General features: G+C 46.7%; 1 protein-coding gene across 5 annotated transcripts in view; it reads right to left on the bottom strand.

Moving 5' to 3' along the window:
• The window catches only part of NRG2 (neuregulin 2), a 174,006-nt gene that overhangs the window by 22,540 nt on the left and 124,705 nt on the right, over positions 1-26,761 (bottom strand). For 2 of the 5 annotated variants that reach the window (XM_029997810.2, XM_029997812.2), the window contains exons 4-6: positions 25,586-25,651; positions 14,448-14,568; positions 2,661-2,719 (exon numbers count right to left, since the gene is read on the bottom strand). In XM_029997810.2, the coding sequence (XP_029853670.1) occupies positions 2,661-2,719; positions 14,448-14,568; positions 25,586-25,651 (246 nt within the window). Of the gene's footprint in view, positions 1-2,660; positions 2,720-2,971; positions 3,049-14,447; positions 14,569-25,585; positions 25,652-26,761 lie in introns of all 5 variants that reach the window. The other 3 variants (XM_029997814.2, XM_029997813.2, XM_029997811.2) reach the window with 2 other exon arrangements.

The following is a 26,761-nucleotide window of genomic DNA, read 5'->3' as shown; positions in this document are numbered from 1 at the left end:
GATAGCCTGTACTCCTAGAGAACATGGGGAGTTTTACCTGAGCAAGATCTGAATAAGGGTTTAAACCGGTGAGATAGGAAGTTGCTCCCAGAGGAAAGATACACAATATCTGGCATGATGCTGGGATGCTGCACCATCTCCATCTCTGGCCCAAATTCAGAAAACTATCTGCCATATCTTTTCAGAACCACTTCTTAAATTTAGTTCACTCTGCAGAGACTCTTGATCAGCCCTGAGATATAACTACTAAAAGTCATATTGTAAAATTTAATATTTATGTTAAAGAATCAGAAGGCTCCGATCTAGGCCTGAAAACCTAAAATACCCTAAATGCATTTAAAACAATACCAGCGTAGGTGTCATTATTTACTATTTAAGTATCTGTCAAGTGCTGGCAATGTTCTCAAAACATGAATCAGGACAGAGCTATTTTATTTCCAGTGGAAGTGCCTGAACCTCATTTAATCTGTTTCAGCTTTTGACCTGTCAGAACCCATATGGGATGAAGCACTGAGTGAATTATAGAGCAACAGCAACTTCTACTGTGCCCTAATTATTGATTAAAGTAGAAAGTAAGCATTTGCACAGTCCAGACTCAAGTGAAATGCCTTTCCTATTCAGAATAGCAAGTTCAGTGCATGCTTTTCTGCAGTGTTGCTGCTACATATATTACCCAACTGTGACCCGAAAGTGAAAACAGCTATAAACACATATGAATCATCTTCTTAGATTATTTTTATCCAAGTTCAGACAGGCAACCTGGATTGTTAAGCTGTTTTTACCTTACTATCCTGTGGTTTAAAGCAGAATTGAGGTAAGAAATGTACATGTGTTGGTTTTAAAGTTGGCATTGTTCCTCTAACACATGAATAAAATTTAAACAAATCTCATTCCCATAAAAAGCTGGGTTCTGCAGGCTGGGGAAAAAACACACACTGTTTACTCTTGCTATTAATGTTCTGAAAAGGCATTTTCCTGACATAAAACTCATTTTCACCCTGTTTTGGTTTTGCAGCATGGTAGCAATAATGTTTAAGCCTGTTGGATACCACCTCATGAAACATGCTACAAATCAGCTTCATTGAATGAGCATCCCACTGCTATCTGCAGTCAGGATCCCTGACACCATGGGCTTAAAAGCAGAAAGGAAACCATTTTGCATCAGGTTAAAGATCAAAACAGAACATTTTGTTTTATCATTTTAAAAAGAGCTTACTTGGATGTTTTAGTCTGAAAGAATAAATCAATGGAGGTTTCAACTTTGGAAGCCAATTTGAAACAAAAGGCAATGTAAAAACATCAAGCTGTCCCAAGGGCCTCACAAAGCCCATTTGCATCTTGCCTGCATACTCTGTAGAAGGGCGTCTAATTCGAGCACTTGCCAGCTATTAGCACGTGCTAATGAGAGTCCTGCTATTGCCAGATCACGATGAAGACTGCAGGATTTCTTACAGAACGGTGGGAGAGGATGTACTGGCAATCAGGGAGTCATGATGGAGAGGCATTTCTCCTCTGGTTCCCACTAATTAAAGCCTCTTTTGTAGCTCTTTTTAAAAAGCCTCTTTTTAAAACCACCATTTGTGGTGGTCCAAACGGCCAGCGTGGAGGCAGGATAGGTCACACAGAGGGTCACCGTGGCCGATTTCCTGCACTCCTTTCAGGTCAGTCCTTACCCAGACCAGGATCCCACTGATGCTGGGACACTGTCTGAATATGGACCCAGAAAAATTATCTGCCTTGAGCAAAATGAGCTATTGATGTCTATAAGCGAGGCATCTCTGGAGACCTAGAGCCTGTAGGAACTGGGCACTAGAAACTGGGAAGCACTAAGTGCAAGGGATCTAGGGTATTTACACCAACTGAATACGAGGTTAAAGGATCCGTCACTGTCGTTAGACACAATCCCATATGCAAGGCTGTACAACCCCCTAGGAGAGACGGGAACATCTCTGTGTCCGGGAGGGATATACTCTGAGGTGCACAGTCAGCAGATGTAGCCCGTATCCTGTGTGACACTGAGGTGTGGGAAGCCCTGAGACAGTGGCAGCCACCAGCGTGACCTCTGGGGCTCCAGGCGTGCATGTGTGCCCTGTTCAGCCCCCTGGGCGTGCTCCAGGATCTGACTCCGAGCCGGCCTCCAACCATCTCACCTGAACAGCAACTGATGCTTGGTTTAGCTTCTGGAAACAGAAACACAACCTCACCTCGGGGGAAATTTCATTACAGCCCTTGCTGTGATTTCCTCAGTTGGTACAGAGAGACTCACACACCCCTTCGCAAGAGTCATGGGAAAATGCACATCTCTTGCACTGCACAACATAGTCTATCTTGAGAGTGTAATGCTAGCAGATACAGCTTATCATACAAACTGTTCTCACACAGCACACCACATAACCTTGTGCCTTATTTGCATTTTGCATGAAAAAAGCAAGCAACATTAAGTTCAATCAGAAATGAAAGCAGAACCCATTCTAACAAATGGGGAGATAACAAGAGCCCCGATTCTCCTCTTGGACATGATCACAGCTCCTCTTATGGCCAAGCAGAGCTGGGAGCGCACAAGACAGGAAGAGGGCTCTTGGAGAACAGAAGAACCTGCTTTAAGGACATGACACAGAGCTACAATAACCAGGGAGAGAGAGAAGTAGAAACAGACATACTGGAGAAGCTGACCATTGCGAAATGCTGACACCGGTCTCCTGTGAATTCGATCGGACACCTACCGGAAGAAAGAAAACCAGAAAGAGAGAAACAAGATAGCAAAATGACACTCAAACAGACTGAACTGAGGCCCCTTCTGATCCCTTTCACGGCTCCTATCCGTCTGCTTTCAGCCTTCACCCTTACCTGCATCCCTAAGCCCTAGCCCAAAGCTGACACCAAGAGCCATCCCTGACTAGACCACTCTACATCCACTGCTGTGCCCGGGAGGTTTTAAGTAGTGTGGTGTATTTTTTGTCTTCAAACATACTTTGCTTAGGATCTGGCATGTACAATCGCAAAGGCAGTTTCTCCAAACATCTCTGTCCGAAGAATCCATTTGGACATCTGGAGGGGAAAAGGGGAGAAATCACAGAACATGTCTGGCACCATTCTTGAGGCTAAGGTCAGAAATAAAAAGTGCATTGTGATGAATGGAAAAAATAAAGGCTTTACGCGCGTATTTACTCTTCGCTTTTCTTTAACCAGGCACCTGCAACATCAGCATTCCAGCTCTATTTTTGGCCTGGGTCTTCAAGCAGCCAGCCAAACCCCTCCTTTCCTCCTCTGCCTGCCTCCTTCCTTCTCACTTGCTAGAAGCACCAGCTGGCAGGAAGATCGAGATGAGCTGGATGCTACTTTCAGAGACTCTCCTTGGAGCTACTATCTAGACAAGACTGGCAAGAGGCACCACAGAGCGGTGAGCAGCTGCTCAGGCGACAGCGAGCGTTGTGTACGGCAAGCATCCTCCCGTTATTACCCCAGAATTACCCACAGGATGTTCCAGGGAAAAGGGTTACGTTGCGGTTAGAGAGAAAGCATGTGCAGAGTCTCTGTGTTAACAGAGAGAAAGGGACAGAGAAGAAAGCTGAACCGAACAGGTCTCACATGCTGTCCAACTGCAAGGCTCTCTCACACTTATCCTGACCAACGTTACATGATGGGCTGGGATGTGCCAGCTCATGGAGCACCAGTTATACATTAGCATGATGCTGATGTGGCAGGGATGGTGCCCTGTGGACGAGGGCCACCAGAAACGTGCACCAGCTCATGAGTAAGCTCTCTGGAGCAGCTCCCAGGCTGAGCCAGGTTTGGGGAGCACTGGGACGTGGGCAGGGGTGCAGCAGGAGCTGCTGAACCGTGTACTGTGGAGCAGCACCTGCACCCTCTGTGTTGTGACCGCCACAGCTGCAGGTGAACCTGGGAAGCGATGGGAGCTCAGCTGTGGGTGGTCAAACACTTCTCCCTCAGGCACTTATCTCTCTCCTTCACTTCACATCTTTTCTTGTGGCCTTGTTGGATAGTTCCTCAAAGTTATCCCTAGCTTTCTTGAAGTCCTATCTCTTACCTGCCTGTCCCACAACTCTCTCCCTCCCTCCCCAACCAACCTCTCCCTCCTCTAGGCTTAAGAGGGCTTTATCATTAGAGCTAGCATCTTAACATCTGTTTTCCAACTTCCCAAGGTAAGCGGGGCTGGAGGCTCTGCGCGTCATACATGTCAGACGTTCCTCTCTCTCAGCTGTCACCCACAAGATCGCACTGTCCCTCAGTGTTCGGCAGGCCCCAGCTAGTCAACAAAGAAGGGACTGAAAGATACCTCAGCAAAAAGGATGTGGACCAGAGGCCCAAGCCTGAGGTATATGACTTAGCTCCCTGATGGTCCACTGCAAAGGACAGCAAGCAGCTGGAGCAGCCTCAGCACAGTGTCAGACGACTGGTCCCAACCTGTGCATACGGTGGGGTGGAGCAGGACAGGTCCAGGTCAAGGTCCCATGCGCCCACTGCTAGCCCCACGTGGGCAGTGCAGATCTGACCCTTTCGTGCCTCCCAAAGGTGCGCTAACACCTGCTCCCAGTCTGCAGGCACAGTGAAGGGGATGAGGAAGGGATGGATTTGACGTTTCATATGACCAAAGCTTTGTAGTTCCAAAGCTTGTTGGCAGATTAGTTCTGCACTGTTGCTCAAGGGCTATGGCAGCGTTTGTTGTTCTCGACAGATTTATGTTTAGATGGCACGTTACAGATATGCAACTCCAGTGGCAATAAAAAAAAGTCAAGAAGAGAGATGAATTCCTGCTTCTCTCTATTTGCTTAAGGGAACACAGACAGTTTTTTTCAGCAACTATTTAGTTTCCTTGGGGGGAACAGGTAGAAATTAGAGAAGTCTTCCCTATTCATTATGACCAGAAAAACCTTGATTTTTAATAGTTCTCCCTGATCATGGACAAACACTGATCTGGGCCAGCAGGTGGGAATCACAACATGTGAGGGAGGACTAGGGGCTCTCAGCAGCCGCACCAGCTGTACAGACCAAGGGTATACTAGCCCATCTGTCAGGCCTGCAGGTATACAGACTTCTCCAAGCTGGAGGGCTCCTCTCTGGATGGGAGAGGTAAGATTCAGCTGAGGTCTGGGGAAGGACTTGAGGAGGCACCAGGTGGCTAGGCACAAGGCAGGACAAGGTGTAATGATCTCCCAGCTGTGGCGATGGACATGGCTGGTACCATTCCCCCAGTGCATAGATGTCTAATCCCTGCCTGGAGACACCCATTAACACTCCCAGGGGAGAAGGCTGAGGCATTTGCTGACAGTGATACACCACTGCCACAGGCTCCTAAAGGAGGCCATCTGCCTGTGGGACAACCTGCTGGTACTCCAGAGGTAGCCTGACTCTCAGTGCTGGATGCCTACAGGGGACCTGCAGATACACCTCTGAATCCAGCATGATCCAAGGAGAAGATATAGCTAATAAAAGGCTGCATAATCTCTCCATCCCATCTACCATCTTTCTCCATCTCAACACCTCCACAGCTTCAAACCTGTCCATCTTTCCCCTAAAGAATGCATTTCCGTTCTCCAAGGCAGGGTGTCCCATGTCCAGGGGACATTTCACCTGCTGTCCCTCTCACAGAAGAAAGCTTTGGAAGGCCCTGCATGACTAACATGGCTTTGGCATCTGATTTCTTGCTGGTTTTCACTGCAGTTTTGTTAGGTCTGCATGAGCAAAAAAAGCTGGTGCATCCTCACTGCCCACGACCAAACCTGTTTTCTGTGATACACAGCATCTGTTTTTTGGGACCTGTGCTAACACCTCCATGTGGAAGTGTGCCAGGATATTCGTGTACCCTGAACTGCTTGGGGAGAACTTAAGGGCATGGCTCTGCATGAGGCTTCACTGAACTCCCTAGTCATACACTTAAGTTTCTCAGTATCCAAGTCACTTTTGAAACTGGAAATTTGACTCCCTGGTCAGGCAAATATCTTTGAAAAATTCACCCTCTTTTCTCATTCTTGGACATTCACCTTGGAGCACAGGAAAGGGAGACATAGCAGCAATGTCACTTCAATACCAGGGAGCCAGCCAGCTCCCAAGGAAAGCCCAGCCCAAGGGGTTACCATCAGACATGAGGCCTGTTGACCTTCCCCTTGATGAAGCAGAGGGAGCTGGTGCTGGGAAGTGGAGTGAAGAAGATGCCCTGTTGGCAATCAAAGAGTATAAACCTGAGGCAGCTGGGGGATGCAGACTCACAAGGACAGCCCTGGGGAAGCATGACTTTAGAGAAACCTTTAAGAGATTGCACTGGGGTTTGAACAAGGCATCCAAAATAGAAGGTGTTTTCCCAATCCTTTTTGAAGTTTTTTCATCACCACTGATAGAGTAATGAACTTATTCACAGAGTCTTCAAGGGTATCCAGTTTAGCTTGCAGTGTGCTGCCCATTTGTCTGGGATCTGAGTTTTCACATATGTTGTGAGCACACTGAAGGGCCTCAAGGGTACTGCTGAATGAAGCAAATGTCCCACCCACCTCAAAAAGAGGCGCTTTGTCTGAAAGGAGCTACAGCTGTCTCAGGCGCACATCCTCAAGAGGTCAGCCAAGGCTGGAACTTCAGTGTGACTGAAGCTGCATGCCATTAAGGAAAGACTGAAAATTACATGAAAACTGGTGGAAGGAAATAAAAACCCAGAGAAAAAAAATGGTGAGAAGTGAAAAAGCAAAACAGAAAAGTGTCAAAGAAGCTTTGATGCCATGACAGCTACCATATAGCCCATCTTCAGATCTCTGCAGTCAGCCTAGTGTGGGTGGGGAGAAGAGCTTTCTAGATGGAAGGCAGCAGATAACTGTCTTCTCTGTGTCTAGGACAGCTCAGGCTTTTCATCTTTAGTTACTAGTGAATCAGCACTGGGAAAAGTGACAGAAAAGAAGCCCTCGTGAACACGAGCACCTTCTGCCACCTCCCAAGCTAGCATACAAGCTGTCAAGACACATGTGCCATTCTGTGTCCCTGGGTCCTGATTCCTCATAAACAAGGCTGCTGGCAGCAACAGTGACCAGGAGACCTTTGAAAGCATGCAGTGCTCATGGTTCCTTTTTTTTCAGCTGTCTCATACGTCTAGGCTGGAGAAGATGATTTGATATTTATTACTATGGCTCCAGATGTGACTTCTAGCAAAGAAATTTCCAGCATGAAATTGCACATGAGTGTCCCAGTCTGGACAGGAAGAGCAATGGAAATCACCCCTTCTGCATGCAGAATCTGCTGCCTGTGGTAAGGGCTTCTGGGCAGCTCTTCTTCAGTGGCCAACCATATGGCCTGAGGGATATACCTGAAAGTTAAGGCTCACTAAGGTCAAGAGCCATGAGATGGTCTTTGATTATGGCATCCTTATTCCTGCACATTTGACCCTAGTCAAGAGGTTTTGGCTGGCTACCCCAGCAAAACAGGGTCCCTTCTCCTTTTGAAAGCTCTTGCAGGGACTACAGAGATGGTAGACTATTCTTGCAAATATTACCTTTGGACTTTCTGGTCCACTCACTGGTGTTATGGAGGCCCAACATGTCTCTCCTCAAAGGCAAAGGCAAAGGCAAGTGGACAAAGCTGTATCTGCAGGAACAGTCTTGGGGAAGTACAAGGCCGCACCAACCTCTTGCAGACAGCACCTTGTCCCCTCTCTAGCCTTTGTGAACTCCCAAGACTGCCCTTGCCTAACTCCATCTCTCTGTGCCTAATCAGATGCATGAAAATTTTAAAAAAATTGCCACATCTGAATATTTGCTACTTGCAAATGCCTTCAATAAAACTGGTCAGGTTTTCTGTCCAGATTCTGTTGTTGCTTGAAAGTGTCCAACTCTTTCACTTTTGACCAATTATTTAAGATGGTTTTTTTTACCCCATTTTGAAAAAATCCACAAGTTCTGCTCTTGGGTTCAGGATGAATTGCAGTTAAATATTTACATGGTAAAAAAAAATGCAGTAAGATGATCAGTCAAATAAAGCATCTCAAAAAGTACAAACCAAAATGGTTTGAATGACCTACTTCTATGTTGTTTGCAGAGCACTTATTTATGAAAATTGAGAAACTTTGACCTTTTGCCTTGTATCAGGGCAGAGCAATAATTATTGTTAATTATTATTTGCTGCTATTAATTAATAACATCATTATCATAATGTTCCTGCTGGAAGCAAAACTTTTTCTGCCCAGCTGTTGTTCTAAATCTTGCAAGGGTTGGCTCATTTCCTTTGTTCCCTCAGATCTTAATTAAAGTATGCCAAATTCGGTAGCTCTCATAATACAATCCATGTTACAGAAGAATGTGAATGAGCAGGTGCTTCAAAATAATGGGATAAGGAGAAGCTGTAGCAGAAGGACACAATGCACTGATATAAGCAAATGGAGAAATGTTTCAAGCATGTTGCTTATTTGTGCAAAGGGCTGAAAAAGAAGACAGTTCTGTCATTGTCCCCTGACCAGTCCCAGATGATCAAGCTCTGGAGAGCCACAAAAGGCTGGACTCCACAAAATCGCTGATGGGAAGAAAAGAAAGCAACCGGAATAAATGCAGAGGCCTTATCCAGAGCAGCTAATCAAGGCATGTTTGCTGTATAGTAGAGTCCAAACTGCAGGGACACCCACTTCTGGGCTCAGTGAAGACAACAGCGCAGTTCCAACTAAGCTACGGGAGCTCAGCAGGATCTGCGCTGTTGTCTTTGCTGAGCGTCACTGTTGCAGGATCAGCTTCCACACTCTGATGGTGCTTAAGGGTCTGCTATAGTTATATGTGCATTAAAAAGGATGCATTGAACAAGATGCATAGATGGGCCACTTGAACCCAAAAAGGTACCTGATCTCATCACCCAAGATAAACAGCATGCAAACCCCAATGAATGAGTCCTGGCTGGTTCAGGAGATTTGGAACAGGATGTGGAGATTTTCACCCCTAGTTCAACACTGTGGGCTCTTCATTTCCAAGGATATTGCAACACCTCCCCGCAGAACTGCTTGTATATCCATGGCAAAGTGACATCCTTGTGGTTGTGCAATGTGAAACTTGTGCTGACCAAATCAGTAGAGTCATTGAGAGGGATGGCATAGCTCCTCACACCACAGGGGAGCCGAGCAAGCTGTGCTGCAAAGAGAACCACGGCCGTATGAGATTGGCCTGATGTTCACTCCTTTGAATGGTGCTCTGGAAAAGCACAGGGGAGCTCTCGGCAATGTGGTTAACCCTTCAGAATGATCTTTCCCCTTTCCTGGGAAAATCTGCAGGAAACAATATACATGGATGTGGTAAGCAAATGGGCTTCTAGGAAGTGAACATGTAATTTTGTAAATTGGTGATTTACATACCTCAACTAGTTTAAAAATTAATTGATCTTTTCTCTTTTGCTTTGTTTTGTTTTTTATTCTCTCCTTGACTTTCACTTTTTGTCTGAGGTCCTTCAGGCCTCTGACGTCACTCTCTCACATAATGCAATGCTGTCAGCCCAAAACCAAAGAGTCTGTTTATCTGTCAGCATTTGTAAATCCTTCAGCCTGACTCTTGAAAGCACAACCAGTACAACATGATGAGGGGGTGTTGCTCTGTAAAGCTCTTTAAGTCTTCTGATCCCATGCAATTTAGGAAGATCCTGGCCCAGGGCACCAGCCACTTTGATTTCATCAGCCACACAAAAGAGTCACGAAGTGCGTTTAAGTAGGCAGAGGACTGTGCAGCAATGAGACTTGTCTTTGTTTCTTTGTTTGGCTGGGAAGACCCCAACTGTAGATAACATGTGCCAAGACCTAACTGGGAAAAAGAGTATTTCTGCTGTGATACACCCACTAGCACAACCCCGTGGGGCATGGCACCCAGCAATAAAAGATTAGAGCAGCCTCAAACTGCTCTAAGTTGTGCCAAGAACCCAATGGGCTCCAGGACTGAGGCAGACCCAAGATCAGAGGCTGCTAGCCTTCCCAAGCACTATGTTCAGCTGGACACAACAAACCAGTCCCCGCTCTTCTGTGTCCCAGCCCAGCTCAAGACCTTGAGACTTGCTTGTGTGCATCCCTTCCGCAGGCACTGGAATTTGCTCTACTCAAACTCAGCACTTCCCTACAGTTTTGGTGAGGATCCAGTCCAACTCATAAGGCCTCTCTGAGTAAAATGGTCTGGAGAAGGGTCGAGAAATTCTTTCTGTCAACAAGAGCCTGGGGCTTTTTAATTTACTAGGGCTGTTGAGTCAATTCTGTATGCGTGTGGCTCAGTCGTTTCCTGGGTTTATGCCGAAAATTTGCAGAATATCTGAGGCAGATCACAATTCTCCCATCTAACTTCCAGGTGGTCTGTTTGCAGAGTGAAGATAACAGCACAGATTGTATCATGTTCAGGCTTCCTTTGACACTACCATGTGTAGAATTTACTTCAAATTAAGGACAAAATTATGCAAGCACACAATCCAAAAAAGATACAATTTCTGCAACAGCTCCAAGTCTGTTCTGGGCTCTTCCCTGGTGAAAAAAACATACTGTCCAAGGTCTAGCTGAAGTGTATTGAAAAGGGATGGAGGAGTGTGCTGGTTTTGGCTGGGATAGAGTTAATTTTCTTCATATTAGCTAGTACAGGGCTATGTTTTGGATCTGTGCTGAAAACAGTGTTGATAATGCCTAGATGTTTTCATTATTGCTGAACAGTGCTTACACAGCGTCAAGGCCTTTTCTGCCTCTCATCCCACCCCACCAGCAAGAAGGCTGGGGGGAGACAAGCAGCTGGGAGGGGACACAGCTGGGACAGCTGACCCCAACAGACCAAGGGGATATTCCAGACCATATGACGTCATGCTCAGCATATACAGCTGGGGGAAGAAGAAGGAAGGAGGGGATGTTTGGAGTGATGGCATTTGTCTTCCCAAATAACCGTTATGTGCGATGGAGCCCTGCTTTCCTGGAGATGGCTGAACACCTGCCTGCCAATGGCAAGTGGTGAATGAATTCCTTGTTTTGCTTTGTTTGCGTGCATGGCTTTTGCTTTACCTATTAAACTGTCTTTATCTCAGCCCATGAGTTTTCTACTCTTACCCTTCTGCTTCTCTCCCTCATCCCACCAGGGGGGAGTGAGCGAGCAGCTGCGTGGTGCTTAGTTGCCAGCTGGGGTTAAACCATGGCAAGGAGGTGGGTTTACAGGCAAACAGTTTGTTCCCCAGAATTTAAAGATCAGGAGGAACATGTTCCTGGGAAGCCTGTTAAAAAAAAATAATAAAAGGCCAGCTGCCAATTTAGGCAATATCTGTAAGAAATCAAGCGTGAGCCACTTCAGGAGAAGAAATCATTTGAGAACCCAGCTGCTCTTTTTTGCTCCGGAGTACCAGGGGTAACATCTAAGGAAGGATCTCCTATGCTTGTGGACAGCTGCAAACAATGAAATCCACTCCAGGAAGCTGATTACAGGATGGTGGCAGGTAGCAAACAAGAACTCTCTAAAATTCTGTTTTCTGATAGCTGGTATTGGAAAAGCTACCCATTGCTGGAAAAGCTGGTAACATTACACGGGTGCCAGCGTGCTAGAATCTCCTTAGCACTGGGTGAAGGAGGACTGCAGGCTGGCACGTGGTGCCAGAAGACCCCCCAAGGCCCTGCTGACTCTAATCAGAATAGCACAGTGGGAACAGCGCACAGACACATGTTGCTCCTGGCTCAAGATGCTCACCCGGCTCTTGTTTGTTCTCCAAGGCCTTTGAGAAGCTTGTGTGCAGAAGGACCTATTGATCTCCTCAATGCCCATGTCTCAGAGGCATGGTGTGGCTGGAGGACTAAGGTTGGCTCACATGTTACAGAGTTCAGAAAAGCAGGTCAAAGCCTGCATCTTTGCCTCCTCTAGTTTCTCTTCCGAATTTGTATCATTGTGTCTTTCACAAACCACAGCAGCAGATCTCCTGTCTTGGTGCGCCAAGGAAGCTGTGAAACATTTCAGCATTTTGCTAGTTTGCAGGCACACAGATGTGAAGTCCGTTTACCCATCATCAGCCTTCCCCAGGAATCGTCCCTGTTATTGGGAAAGCCATTTTATGTTAAATACTATGTTCAGTTCAGATGTTTCTGCATTCCTCTATAACTGTTGTTTTCTGGAGTCCAGAAACTCTAAAATTACACTACTTCAAAAGCCAGGCTTCCTTATCTTCAGTCTATGATTTAATGATAAAAACACCCAAGGAGAATGAACATCCACATATCTTCTCAAGCAGTAATTTCAGAAATGACTGTACTGTGTGGAAGGCATTTGGGTCCACTGGGTTCCTGTTAACGCAGAACTGTCTTTTCCAGCAGATGAATAGTGACAGCGCAGATCTTCAAAGCACCTCCTTTTGGTTAACACTTTGCTGCCCTTCCATACACACCCATTCAATTCCCATCTGGTTTTAGCAATTGGTATCTTGGGACTCATCAGAAAAGGAAATCATTTTACCATCTGCAAGTAAGGAATTAAGGCTTTCAAATGATATGAAATAATTAGGTCTGTTTCATATGGCACATAAAACCTTAATGGAGTCCATCACTGAGCTTCTCCTCTGTTCATCAGCTATCATAGCAGCCCAGTTTGAAGGTAGACTGTTTCTTCGCAAGGCTGGAATTACTTTGGTTAAAACAGTCTACCTGCTGAAGACACTTGATAACTACCATGCGTATCCTTCATTAGGAAAAAATGGAGCCTTACCATTATAGCTGTGTATGGTAGGAATGCAGGTAACTTGCCGTAATTAGAAACTGATCCAATTTGAAAAGGATCTGGATTCAAGTTCTTCCCCAAATAAATAGTCTTGAGTTCTATGCTTTTGGTACCACCACATTGCTTACAGATAGAGATATTGATTTATACGCTCCTCCAGGCTTCCAGGGTCGAGTCCTCCCCAGCATGGAAAGACTGGAACGGCTGGGGCTTCCTGCAGCTACAGCTACACCAGAATAGTGGCTGTGACTTTGATTCATCATATGGGGCTTCCCCCATGTTTCCTATAGGGAACACTGGCAAGATGAACTTACAGTGCCACCAAGAAGCCAACGGCAGAGATAACTGCCCTAAAGCACAGGTCTGTGGTGTACAAGGGCTGCTATCACTTCACGCACATGGAAACGTGGAAGCCCACAGCATGTGGCTTCTGTCCTACCCAGCTCTTTTCATGTCTGAAGGGGCAAGCCTGGGAGAACTGGAAGATGCTGTTCATCCTATGTCCTTCCCACCACAGCTGATCCTGCATTGGAAAGTGAGAGCACAGGAGCTCAGCAGAATGCATTTCCACGCGGTCTTTCCTACTGCTCCTTGACAAAACAAAGGGAGAAGGGAGGAGTTGTGCTAAGCGCAACCCAGCTCACAACCCTTTCAGGAGGGGTGATGGTTCTGTTCAGATGCATCCTTCAAGGCCTGAACAGCAGAGGTGTCTAGTGAGCATCACACCATGCAGTGGCAGTGGTACTAGGTTGACGTCCACAGATGTAAATACCTTCAGCTGTGCCTCTCCACGGAGAGGTCTCTGGGCCAAGCAGGGAGAAAATAGTCTGGGCTTCTCCAAGACAGGCACAGTGACACCTGGATCCCCAGGTGACCTCAGAAGCTGACTGCATCTGCTCAGCGAATGCACACCCAGGGCACCATCTCATGCTTACTCTGCAGGAGCCCGGGGGCAGGTACAGGTGTGCTTTGGGTACCTACATCTCCAGCACTGGCAATCAGACTGCACTTTTCATTCACAGTCCCCATTAGGCTTGGAGGGTGAGCTGTGAGATGCTATCGCGCTTGCTGGCTGCAAGAGGTTTGAACCAGAGGTGAAAAGGTCTCACATCCCATTCCACATCCTTCGGACTATGCAGCCCCACCTTAACCTCTCCAAGAAATTTCATTTCAAGGATTACTTAGTATGTCTTCCTGGGGTTTTTTGCAGGTTTTAACATTTGAAGCAGAGAAATAAACAACCCACAGATTGCCACAAAGTGGCACAGAGTGGTGAACAGCTGTGTGCTAAATGCCTTTCCGGCCCACGAGCTGCAGACAGGAGAGGTAAGAATCTGACCTCGGCAAGGGACCCCCTCCAGTCATGGAGGAGGGAGGTGGCTGTGCACTGGGGAAAGCCCGCCTGCTCGGAGGGGAGGATGTGTCAGCAGGGCACGTGGAGGTTTGACCTAGCTCAGGGAGAGCAAAAGGGACCTGACCTTCCTTGAAGCTGCAGAGGAGAAAGGGAAGAAAGGGAAAGGAAACAGCCAGGACAAACATATTCTTAGAGGCAGTCAGGAAAAGTGAACAGTGGCACTCACACAAAAAAGAAAACATGAACTCTCCTCCCCCACCCCTGCCCCTCTAGTCTCCCTTTTTGAACCTGCACGGGTCAAACTGCAATTGCCAGGAGAATTTCAGAGCTACCCCTCCTCGGCAATTGCACAGAAGTCTCCTCTCCCCCGGCCAAGTAATTTCCATACTGACACAAGAGCTACACTCACTTACTTGCAAGACAGCTGATTAATCCCCTCAATGTAGTAGCATACTCCACCATTGACACAATAGGACTTGGCTGTTTCGTTGCATTTTCTAGCATGCCCGGACCAGGAGGAGAGAGTTGTGGTTACTGCAGGGGAAAAAAAAAAAAAAACACACACAAAAAGGATATACTGTTATTTCCTATGTTGGGCAATTCTGTTTTCTTAGACGATTTTCAACTAGATCATTTGCCAAAGTAAAAACCACAGAGCTACAAACCTCAGCCTGTACCTTTAGACCCATCTTCACCTCTCCAGGTCCTGGGGCTGTGACTTGACCTTTCTTTTCCCAGCAAAAGTGGCCAAGTGAGTGAAGAGTTGAGGGCACGCCTTCCTTTAAGCAGCCAGCATGTCAGGACAAGATCATATTTTTGGCAAGCTGCAGGGAAAAGTGCCCGTTTCCCACCTCTCCTTGCCTTCCCCTTATACATGCATGCAACCCTGCACCAGCAGGCAGGCAGAAGGTTAGGAAGAACATGTGCTGCAGAGTCACAGAGGCGTGCTGCTGAGGCCTGATTTGCATCACGATGCTGGACCAAGATCCAGAGATACTGCAGGGGACATTTCATTGCTCCACATCCTTGGGAGGAAATAAGTTTTCAGAGCCAGCAGCAAGTGCCCTCATTATCCCTGGAACAGGTCCAGCACAAGCAAGAACAGCTCCATCTCTCCCTCCCCTATTTCTGAGCCTTTCTCTGTCATGCCCCAATGGGGCTGCCTCAGGAGACCAAGCAGAAGTTCAGCAGTAGAAGTCAGTCAGCCCTGGTCTGTGCTAAAAGGGAGGCAGCCAGCACGACTCAAGTTTCCTGGGATACTGATGCTTTTCCAAATCCAAATTTCTTTCTGGAGAAAAGCCCTCCAGCCATGTAAGGTACAAACAAAACTGACAGTACTTTGCAGAATTTCACTGCAGATCCCACCTCTGAATGACTCAGACAAACTTACAGCCCAAAACAGAGAGTCTCCATAGGCAAGACAAAGGCTTCTAGGAAGGGAGAAACCTTTTGTTAGAGCAACTGGTCCGGGTTACAAAAGCAGACCAGCTTTGGGGAATGCAGACCCATCTTACATAACTGAAAGAAGGCCTGGGCATTCAAAAGCATCTGCTTTTTCCAACTGAAGACTTAACTTCACTAAAGATAGTCCCCCTTCCTGGACTACCCACCTTGCCTATACCCTAACACAGTTACATCTCCAGCAGTGTGGCTACTACCTGCTTTCCAGTCCCTTTTATGCTGTACTAGAGGCTTCTGAGGAGAAACCCTCCTCCATCCTGTTTTCCAAAGCATGAACGGACCTCATGAAGAGGTTAGTGACTTCAGACCAGTCGCTGAAGACTGATCGCCTCATTGACACAGGATTCGAGGAAGAAGGCTGGAGCCAAAGCCGCAGGCAGGAGCTAGTCAGAGCCACGGGAGAAGCAGCGAGGCATGCCAGAGCCTGCCCCGGCTGCTCCCTGCACCCCGGCCAGCCCCCGAGCAGCCCAGAGGCTGCCGCAGGTGCCTGCCCTGCTGCCTCCGGCTGCAGCCCACTCCGCCAGAGCCACGGTCTCCGCTCTCACGCTCCAGCTCCAGCCCAGCGCCTGCCAGGCACGTCCGGGCTCTCACAGGTAAAGGAGGGCTCCCAGCACCCTGTAAAGCGTCTCACATTTGGGTGATGCTTGGCACATGAGCAACCAAACAAGCTCGTTCCAGCTCTCGTTTCTTGGACTCTCTCTGACTGCATGGGGCCCATGCGTCTCTGAATGAGGAGTTTTCTCATCAGGCTGTGCGCAGCAGGAGTAGCCCACACTGTTACCTGCACACAGCTCAAGGCAGACCCAAGCTTACTGTTCATGTTGCTTGAACCGATGCGTTCTCCAACCCCATTGTCTTCTGTTGCCATAGGGAAGTCAACGCCTTCCGCTGTCTGACAGAGCTGGGGTTATGCACCAAGCAGAGCTATTTCTATGCTTTGCCTTGAATAACCATTGCCTCTGGGGTTGTCTTTTCACAGCTATCCAGGGCAGAGCAAGTTGTCCCAAAGTGCTCTGCAAACCAGACATGGCAAATACTTCAGCAAAGACTGAAAATGCACATGGCCCTGGGACAGCAAATAGCTGCTCCCCTCCTAGGGCACGTAATGCCAGCCAGCTGGGAGCCAAATGTGCAGAGCAGCATACACATACTAGAGTGTATGCTGGGTTTTAGAACAGACGATGATTTGACCAAGCTACCAAAGAAACCCTTGCAAAAAAACCCTCAAATATGAAAACTCCCCAACTTCTGTAGGGAAATTCAGCAGCCCTTCTGATTAAGATTAACGGGAACTAGAGGCTGAAGCCATCGTAATGGCTTTGTAACAAGTCTGTATAATTTATACCTTTACAAGATAGTAGCATATTTCTTCTAAGGCCAGTGGAGAGCTGCAGGTTTGGGGCAGAGGACTTCTAACTGTATGATAGCACCCAGACTTTCTTTGCAAGGCCTCTCCTTTAGCTATTACTTGATCCAGCCACTTAAACCAAGCCTTAACACCAAATGCCATTTTAAAAATCAGCATGAAAATAAAACCTAGCCTGGCAGCATGCGACTGTGTCCCAAAACACAGTCGGAGCCAGGCTGTGCGTGGGCTTCACTGTCCATGTGCATGGGAAGCTGCAGGTTGTGCAGGCTGCCAGGCTAGTGGGAGCTACCTGCTTTGCTCTGCAGCTCTCTTGGGGCTGGCTGGGCCAGTCTTGTGGAGGCAGAAGCAACAGCAGAGCAAGCAAGGGCCTGCCAGGGAAGTGTGAAAATTGCAGGGGAGCAGGTACACAGAAGACAGCCACTGTCCCTTCTAACAGTCCCTGAGTGCTGCCTGGCCAGCACACAGCACGGGAGCTGCTGAAAAATGCTCGCAGGGCAGCCTTTGGTTTGTAGTGCTTGCAGGCTTTTACTGAAGTACCTTAAAACTGCACAATGAACAGGTCCCTGTTAAAGCTGCAAGCGTGCTGTCAGCTCAGGGAGCACTGAAACTTCATGAACCAAAGCACTGGTGCAAATTGAAAGGCACATGGATGAAGAACAAGCACAGCCTGCAGGAAGCCATCACCCCTGCAACCATCAAATGTACCAGTTGCTAGCAAGCAAAACGGTCCATCTGGCAATGTCTCACATCATAAATCCTACAGGAAAGGATTCTGGAGTGAGCCTTCCCACAGTCAGGGAGGAGCAGAGAGGGAGAAATAAAAACAGAGCCCAGAAACCTCCCCATAGAAAACACCTCAGTTAAAAAGGTACCCTTTTCACCAGAAAAGGTGGATGGGAAGATGCAGTGCTCTGTGATGTTGTGATACCAGAGTGGATTACAGTGCTGACCAGCTAGAGATTGCATGGGATTTTCATCCCATATAAACAATTCTGTTCCTTTTAAACAAATAAAAAAGACACTGACATGTATGAGGCTTGGGACATGCATGTTGTGCACTTCTGGAAAGAGAACTGTCAACAGAGCTATGCCTGTCAGAAAAATACATGGTTGAGCAGTTCTCCTAGAAGCATCTTGTTAATGTCATTATCTTTTAAATTCTGTTTTCTGCAAGTGCCATGCCTTTTCTGCCAAAGAAGCACAAAGTGTTTTAAAACTGGATCACAGAATCATATTACTATGAGCCATTTGTTAGCAGCAGAGATGTAGCAAAGGCTACAAAAAGAGGCAGTCAGCTCAGTTCCCTGTTGAGAGTGTCGTGAAATACAGGCCATTATAAGACTATAAGCTGAGCAGTACTGGTCAAACCAAAGCCCTGTCTTGTCTCTGACAGTGGCCAACAGCCAATGGTTAAGATCAGCCCGAGCATGCAATGATAGTTTTCTTCTGGCCATCTAGGAGGAGTAGCTCAGGGACTACCTAAGCCAGCCGCAGTGTCTTCACATTTAGTAGCCTTTGACGGATTTCTCTTCCATGAATGTGTCTAGTTGCTGTTTGAACAAATCTAATCTTGTAGCATCTAGAACATTATGACAAGAGCTCCAGTGTTACGTACACAGTGTGTAAAGACACATCTCCATTTACTTCTTTTAAACCTGCCCCTTCCTGGCTCTTGTATTAGAAAAAATAGTGAAATTAGACCAGTGGCAATAAGGTAGGTGCCCTTGAGACAGGGGCCTCTGCAAACACACAGGCAAACTGGTCACAAAGCTCCTTTAAGGTGGAAGAAGGCCTGGAGCAGCAAACCCATCAGCAAGTCAGATCTCCAGCTGATCTCAGTCCCAGGGCTGACAACAACAGAAGGGAATAAGGTGAGGACAAGGAAAAGAGGGCTGCCTCTTGATGAATGTGATTGCGAACAATCTGAAGCCACGTTTTATTGTTGCTGTCCCAGTCGGTGAGGACAGTGCAGCATAAACACATGAGAGATTCAGGGCACCGTAGTCATTCAGAGCGTCTATTTTCCACTGCATGCCTAGGTTATTTGGGACTAACATCAATGACAGGGCAACAGAGAGGAGAGCCACAGGCACTGACATTGCCATGTGGACTTCCCTTCAAACAATCCATCTACGCAAAAAGGCCATTAATGATTGTGCAGGGATTCTTACACAATTCCTACCATGCACGTCATTTAACCTTTGCAGACAGCTCACCAGCCGGTTCCCAGAAATATGGTGAAATATTCCCCCTGCAAAGAGTTAATTAATGCAGCTTGGACTATAAATTATAGTTAATTTTTCACAAACTACAGCTACTGTCGAGGAGAGCAGGGAGACAGCAGTAGTTTCTCTGCTCCTTTTTTTTTTTATAAATAACTTTGACTGGTGGGTTCACAGAGTACAGACACTTTATTCTCTCAATATTTAGACATTCAGTTAGACAGATGAACTCAGCTGGTTGGAGAGTGTATACAAATTGCCTGCTCTGTATATGCCTCATGTACTTACTGATAAAACACAGAATTGCTGAGGTTCCTCTCAACTGAGTTCATCCAACTGCTTGTCAGGAGAACATGGATGAGAAGGTGTCTGGCCAAGCTATTCCTTAGTTGTAGCACTGTAATCCTGGCGTGAGCCACACTAAATCCATGATTTACACTGATTAATACACTGAAGGGCTGTTGATCCTAACCATTCTCTCTGTGGCAGATTTCTGTACGTCTGGTATGACACTCTCTTCTCTTTAATAAACCTGAACAGAGGCTGGATGCTCACTGCTGCTATCTGGACATAAAATCAGAAGGGCCTGTGCAGACTGGGGCTTGCCTGGCAACAGCCTGGGGACTCTGGAGCTGATAAAAATTCTGCTCCTGCGTGTTTATTCATTTGGAAATGACCCAATATTTACCCCTGCATTTTATTGAAATAGAACCTGCTGGAATTATGTTCCCAGTTCCTGAGGGGATCATGAGGCTCAATGGCTGCAGACTAGAAGTTCATCCCAAAATACAAATGCAGACTGCAGGACACTCATCTCAGAGCATCAGATATTGCTGGTCAAAACAACACAGGCAGCATTCCCCACATCTCCCATCTGACCTATTCAGGTGTTTCCCTGAGGAGCAAGTTTAAAGGTTTCTGAGCACCAAGGGACTGCGTGTTTCCATAGGACAGGTAGCTATTGCCCCTATGAAGGACTCCTTCCTATGCTTTTCTCTACCACAAAGGTCCCAGAATGCACATGTGAGCACTGCAGCATTTTATTTTCCCAAATACCCATCTTCAATTGTAATAGCAGCAACATAATACTTCAATGAGGGGATTTGCTCAACAACCTAAAAAGCCTTTTGCAGAGCCAGTGCCAGCACGTATGCTTTGCAGGAGGAACAGCTGAAGCCCAAGAAGTGAAGCAACATGCCAGGATCACACGATGGAGTCAGACAGAGCAGATTTCCTGATACACAGCCGCCTGCTCTGAAGGCTGGGCTTACAGCCTCAGTTCTTCCAGGGGACATCAACTTCCATCCTACACTTCACTCTACACTGTCCATCCCTGCCTTTACAGTCACAATGGCCTGTCTTTACATCTCATCTAGAGTAGTAGATGTGATGGCTATTTAAAAAATACACAGTGTGCAAAATAAGCAATGACCGAGACCTTACAGCAGGCAGGCACAACACAGCTCTCTCTGCAGACTAGCAGCGAGATCTCCAACACGTACACGTCAAGGTACCATGCCTGCATGCGTGCAGGCTCTGCTCAATTATCAACCACACCTCCAGTTGTGGGTTTTAAATCATCTGAGCAGAGGCCACGCCAGGACTTATTTTTAGTCTAATATTGAAAACTGGTCTGTCCGCATGGCTCCTGGTGGACTGACCTCTCTGTTCTACCCGTGCTCTGGGCTGGCTGGACACCCTTCAACTTCAAACCAACAGCACAGCGCTCACGTTTGTAGCATTACTGGCTCCAGGAGAGCACAGTGCCTTCAGACTGGAGTGACCAGAGATTGACCAGCCAATTAATGTGAAGGTTTGCCATGGTCACCCAATAAAGGCCATGCCAGACTGGACTTGAGACAAGGTTTGGGGGAATTGGCTGAACCTTAATTACAGGGTACATCTTAGTGCAGTATATGCTGAAGCTTCCATTCAACTAGATGTGACTTACAAACCACATGACAGTGAAGACATCACTGAGCCATTGTGATCATGCAAGTCCACCAGGCCTACCTCACCTGGGAGAGAGAAAGTAAGGAAAACATTTCCAACACCCAGCATTGGGGAAGGTATTAAATGGAAGAGGGAGAGCCAGAATGAGTCTAAACCAATAAGCCTACAAACTTAGTCCAATGACATCACCAGGATGACAGCTATGAAATCTGTGGACCCAAACTGGTGTGTGGACAGTCAGACTTAATTGGAGAAAGAAGGGCTGCTTCACCTACCTTCCCACGGGGATCTCTAAAGGGACTTCAGGGAGGGCTTGTGATCCCCAGCAGTTGAAATAAAGGCCCCCAAAATCAATCCAGAGAGCCCAGCTTTCATTCAGGTGCCTCACATTATCCCCCAGTCCTCATGTTCCCAGCACAACTCAGCACGACCTCTTCTCTTTCTCCCTCTTTCATCTTCTCATCTGATCCAAAATCTCTCTCTGCTGCAGAGCACCCGCAGAGTGAGATTAGACAGCCCAGCCAGCACTGCCAGTCTACACAGGCCGGTAAAGTAAAGGCACTCAACCAGATTAGCTAGATAGTGACCCAGACAAAGGGCATGAGCAGAGTCCAGGTGAGCAGCTGCAATGATCCACATGTTGGTTTAGAACATCTGCCTGTCACTGGCGCATCCCCTTGTATCCTGGTGGTATACAAACCATGCTTTCTCCACCCAGCCTGTATCCTTTTTTTACCCTCAAGACTCTACCTGTTTGTTGCAGTCAAGGAAATAAACTAGAGGAGAACTCAACAGTAGAAAACAAGCAAAAGGGACTACCTGACCTTTTCAGAGATTTCAAACATTAGCTTACCTGTTAAAAATGAAACTGGTAAGATTTTAGTATCTTTGTCCTGCATAAACCTTCCATCTCAGAATGCTCTACAGATTGCTTTGAACCTTCTTACATTTTTGCCTCCATCAAAATATTTCTAAACTTTGACACTGATTCCTATTCTGTTTACCAAGCAGGTCTGTAGCCACAGACTCCCAAACCTTGTTTAGCTACTTCAAGCTGCACAGTGACAGGATCACATTACCATTTTGAGTCCTCTGGATGTTGAAGTGAGCATAAAGGACTTTTCTCTCTGCATCAGGGCACATGATCAAGTTACCCCATCCCTGCAAGTTCCTACCTGTGAGCTGTGACCATCCAACTGCACAATCTTAGCCTGTGGCAAACACAAGATAATACGTCTTATTTAACACTTTTTCACTATGGATGAGGCTACTGCAACTATCTCATGTTTACTGGGCTCAATAGGAAGACTTTTTGATAAGAGTAATAGGCATAGCTTCTCTTTTGAGCCCCAGTGCTTTCTGAAGAAAGTATCTCTAGGGCTGCTCTAGTCTGACAATGCTCAAACAAAAGCATATACTCAGAGGAAGGTGTAAGACTGTGGTACCATGTCAAAATATGCAGCATCATGGAAAGACTTTCCCAGACACCAGCTTTGCTTTCTGAATCTGCCCCTCAGAGTCTAGCTTGACATGTGGACCAAAGCTGGTGTTAAGATCAACGCTACACCCCTGTGACCAGGCCAGCACTCATCACATTCCATGGTCCAGTTTGTTACATCTGCTAAACGGCTCTAGCTCATTTGAAGGTGTCCACACCACTGAATGAAGCTGAGTGGTACCCCATGCCATGCACATACCATGTAGTGGGGGCATCGGGAAACCCAACTGACTGACAGGTCCCAGTACTCACCCTGAGTATAGGGTTGCATCCACATGGACTGGACAAGGATGCAAGGCAGATTTGAATCCAGACAGCTCTCGAAATGCAGCACCATCAGATCCCAGATCTCCCAAGTGTGCTGTCTTTGCTCCCAGATTCAGACTGGTATCAGGGTTGTCTCTACACCAGAAACACCATGAGATCCTTGGGTTTCTCCATACTGTCATGAGATCTGTGAGGCCCACACCAAACAGTGCCCCTGTCAAAGGGAACTAGAGGTCCTGCTCCAGCCAGCATGTAGGCAAGGGGGACAGCAGCTGGGGGTGAGATCCCATGCACATCATCGTAACAATGCAGATGTTTCCAAGAAACTATGGTACCAGTCTGCCTCCTTGCACTCTGCTGCCTCGTGTCAGGTGTCAGCTAGGCATTGGAAGGTGCTGAGATGGAACGTAGCGGGACAAAAAATAGGCTTCCAGAGAAAAAAGTTACCCAAAACCAGAGACAGAACACCGTGGAGGCCTGGGCTGCATTTTGAGTGCTGTCTGGTGAGTAAACCTGCCTTGAGTCAAGGATGAAGCAGTGCCCAGAGGTCTGTAGCCACTGGAGGAGGAGGAAGGCAGGGGTGACTCAGAATGTGGCAGGATTTGCTAGCAGCTACACTTGGAGGTGGTAAGAAAGACTTTAACAGTGCTCCAAGGGGGAAATACGTGATAATGCACTCCTTTTCCAAAGGAAGGGGTAGAAAGAAGGCCAGACCATCCAGGAAGGAACTGGGACCTTCAGGAAAAACACTAGTTAAAAATGTAGACACTGGGAACAACAGGGCTACAGGGGGTGAGGCATGTGGGACTACATGGAGTGATGGGGTTTTATCCCCTTGCCCATAGGGACTGTCTGGGCCATGGGCAGAACACGGTGAGCTTCCTGAGGTGTAGGCTCTAACACCCTTGCCCAGCCTACCTGGTAAGATGCCTGCCTCGCACCATGGGCCAAACAGAAGTGACCAAGCACTGTGACCACGCTGCCTGTGCGAGGCCGTCTCTCCTTTCCCAGGGAACTGCAGCTACCACAAAGTTTGCATGGTGCTTTCTCAACACGGTGTTTAAAATCCAGTGGATCATTTTACAACCTTACAGTGAAACAATGAGAGGTGGGACAACCTACAGGTGCCAGACAAGCTTTGGAATACAGATATTTAAAAGAAAGGCAAGAATTTTACAAGAATGAGATACTTGTCAGCTTTTCAGTTCATCACACCTCACAACATCTTCATTACCTCCCCATATGTTATACACATGTGCAATTCTATGATAGATCATCAGTAACCATAAAAATCAGGGGGACTATGTGTTACTTAGATAACAATTGAGAGAGATCACGAAAAAGGAATGTGAAGGAAAAAGTCAATTACAACTTTAATTCTGGAGACTTTACCATCTCTTCACATCATTACGATAAAAACAGACAGTCAAGAATAATATTCCCACAGAGGAAAGAAGTTTTCCAAAAGGACAAACTTCCATGCAAGCCACACGGCATTTTGCCAGTTTCCTTTCTATTGTTGAAATTTGGCTTTTAGTGAAAACAGCATATGTCTAATGCGATGCAAATATGTAGCATGGTTCTATGCTGGTGAACACAAAGGAAAAATCCTGGGGAAGGATGGTGTGGTCATTGCATTAATAGTGCTGCATCTCAGCTTGATATTCCCAGTGCAGTGGAAGGCTAAGCACAACACAAGAGCAAATTTCAAGTGCAGTTTTCTAATCAGAAAAGCTTTTAAAGGATACCTGGCTGGTCCCTGCTGTGGCTGCAATCAGATGTCCTTTAAAATCATAAACGATTGAGCTTTCCAAGAAGGAAATATCCCCATAAAATCTGCAAAGTGGAATTGTCAACAGAGAGGCACAGCCAGCTGTGCTGTCAGTTCTGGGCGTGAGCAGCTGGAATGGAAATATAGCACAGATCTCAAAATAACCGCCTGGTCCTCGGCTCTCCGGGTGCCTGCTCATTTGGACGGGATCCTGGTAGGCTGTCCAGCGTGCTGACGCTGCCTGGGTGGCACGGTGTCCCCCAGCAGGGAGAGACTCTCCGACACAGAAATAATGCCCTCCACCAGAAAGAGCTGAACCAAGGGCCAGGCAATGGCTTCTAGATCTACATTTGTATATATACTTTGATTTTTATTTTTGTGTGCCCGTTTCCTACTGCATTCGTGACAACTGAATAGGAGGGAATGCTAAAAAGCACTTCCGCCACATTAAATCAAATTAAACATTTTGGGAAATCTGTTCTTGTTTTCTAGAGACTCAAGGAAAAATGTGATAGGAGGGCGCAGATGTATTTTCTGCAATTTTCTTATGACTTATGCTTAGAAGACGCAATCTTTTTTCTTGTATTTCCTATAGCCTCTTTTGGTTTTCTCACCTATCCTCAAAAAAAACCCCAAACCCAAAACCAAACCAACAAAAAAACCTGCTAAATCAAAGGCTGTAACAAGCACATCTTACAAGTATCAATAAACCCATGTATTGAAAGAGCTGGGAATGCTTAAAATCCAGCTGCAATTTTAAGTAGCATGTTCTTCAAGTTACCATTGCAATAGTCATCAACCTCTCCCTCTCTAAGATAGACACCAGCAATATAAATCATATTTTTTGAAAGATCTAGGGAAAGATCAGTGGCTTTGGGAGAAATCAAAGAGAAGTAGCGATTAAAGAAGATTCCAGGAGGCAATAAAGCATTTATGCAAACTGTCTCATAAAAACAAAACAAATAAGGGGAAAGAAGCTATATGGGGGGAGTGGGGGGAGAGGTACTTACACTCTTCTTCCATAACAACTATTTTAGTTTCTGAGGCTGGTAAGACTTGTGGTGCTTTCGTTGTTCCTGGGGAAATTAAGGTAAGAAAGTAGTGAACAAAATATCTATTTTGAGCAGAGAAGAGTGGGCTTAGCTACTGCAGGGAGGAGGACAAGAGCAGGTGCTGCTGGGTGGCGCAGGCTGGGGTGGCTGTCAACGTGTTAGTACTGGTTAGAGTACGCTCAGATGGGTAACTGGGCAACAGAGGCAGATAAACGAGTGCCCCTGCACTGGGCACGCTGGTCCCCTCGCTGTGAAGGGCCTCATGCCATTAGGATCTCTGTTGTGATAAAAAGGCAGAAGTGGTTCAGGATTCACTCGGCAGGTGATGAGCAAAACTGTGGGAGGTTTTCTTAGCCCTGACAGCCACGAGAGTGCAAAGACGGGATCACAGAACACGACAGTGAGAAAAGTGTGGAGTTTAAGAAAAGGTGAGATCATCTGAAGAGCCTCCATCCCACAAGTATGTGCAGTTCTGCTGCACAAAGTAATGCTCGTACAAGAGATGGAGGAACATGAAACAGATGAAGGCCATGGCCCAAGGCAACACGGGAGATGAGCACTTGTAGTGATTTCCTCTTTATAAACCAGGATACTGGGAAAGTCCAATGTCCACAGTCACCAGCTCTTCTCGAGCCTGCTGGCAGCAACAGCCCCTTCAGGATCAAAGCCCTTCACGACCATCTAGACGCAAAAAGGAGAAAGCACCAGGAGCCTACACTGTGTGTGCAGCACCCTGTCAGAGATAGGGGGTGAGACTACCATGAAAAGGTAAAAGCAGAAAGAATTTTGTATAAAAGTTTGATTTTTCCTGCGGTGTTTAGCAAAGGCAGGGTTGCGGTGGGGAGGAGGTGTGTCAGTTAAGGAGGTGTCTAGAAATTTTCTGAGGAAAAAAGAGTCCGAAACAGTCACATCTCTGCTGTGTCCTAATGCTCATGTGATACCAATATTAGACTACTCAATAAAGAGAACTGGGAAATGGGACATTTTTCTAAGAAAGCATCTGATTTACCTCAAAGTAATAAAAATCTGAAAATAGCACCAAAGCACAATATGTTTTGGCTAAGCCCAGAAGCATTTCCTCAGAAACTGACACCATCCCAAAGCTTTTCAATGCAAAAGCATTTATTTCTGAGC

The sequence above is a fragment of the Aquila chrysaetos genome, chromosome 22, assembly GCF_900496995.4.
Source record: "Aquila chrysaetos chrysaetos chromosome 22, bAquChr1.4, whole genome shotgun sequence".
Classification (NCBI taxonomy): Eukaryota; Metazoa; Chordata; class Aves; order Accipitriformes; family Accipitridae; genus Aquila; species Aquila chrysaetos.
This window is presented reverse-complemented; position numbering and strand designations above follow the sequence as displayed.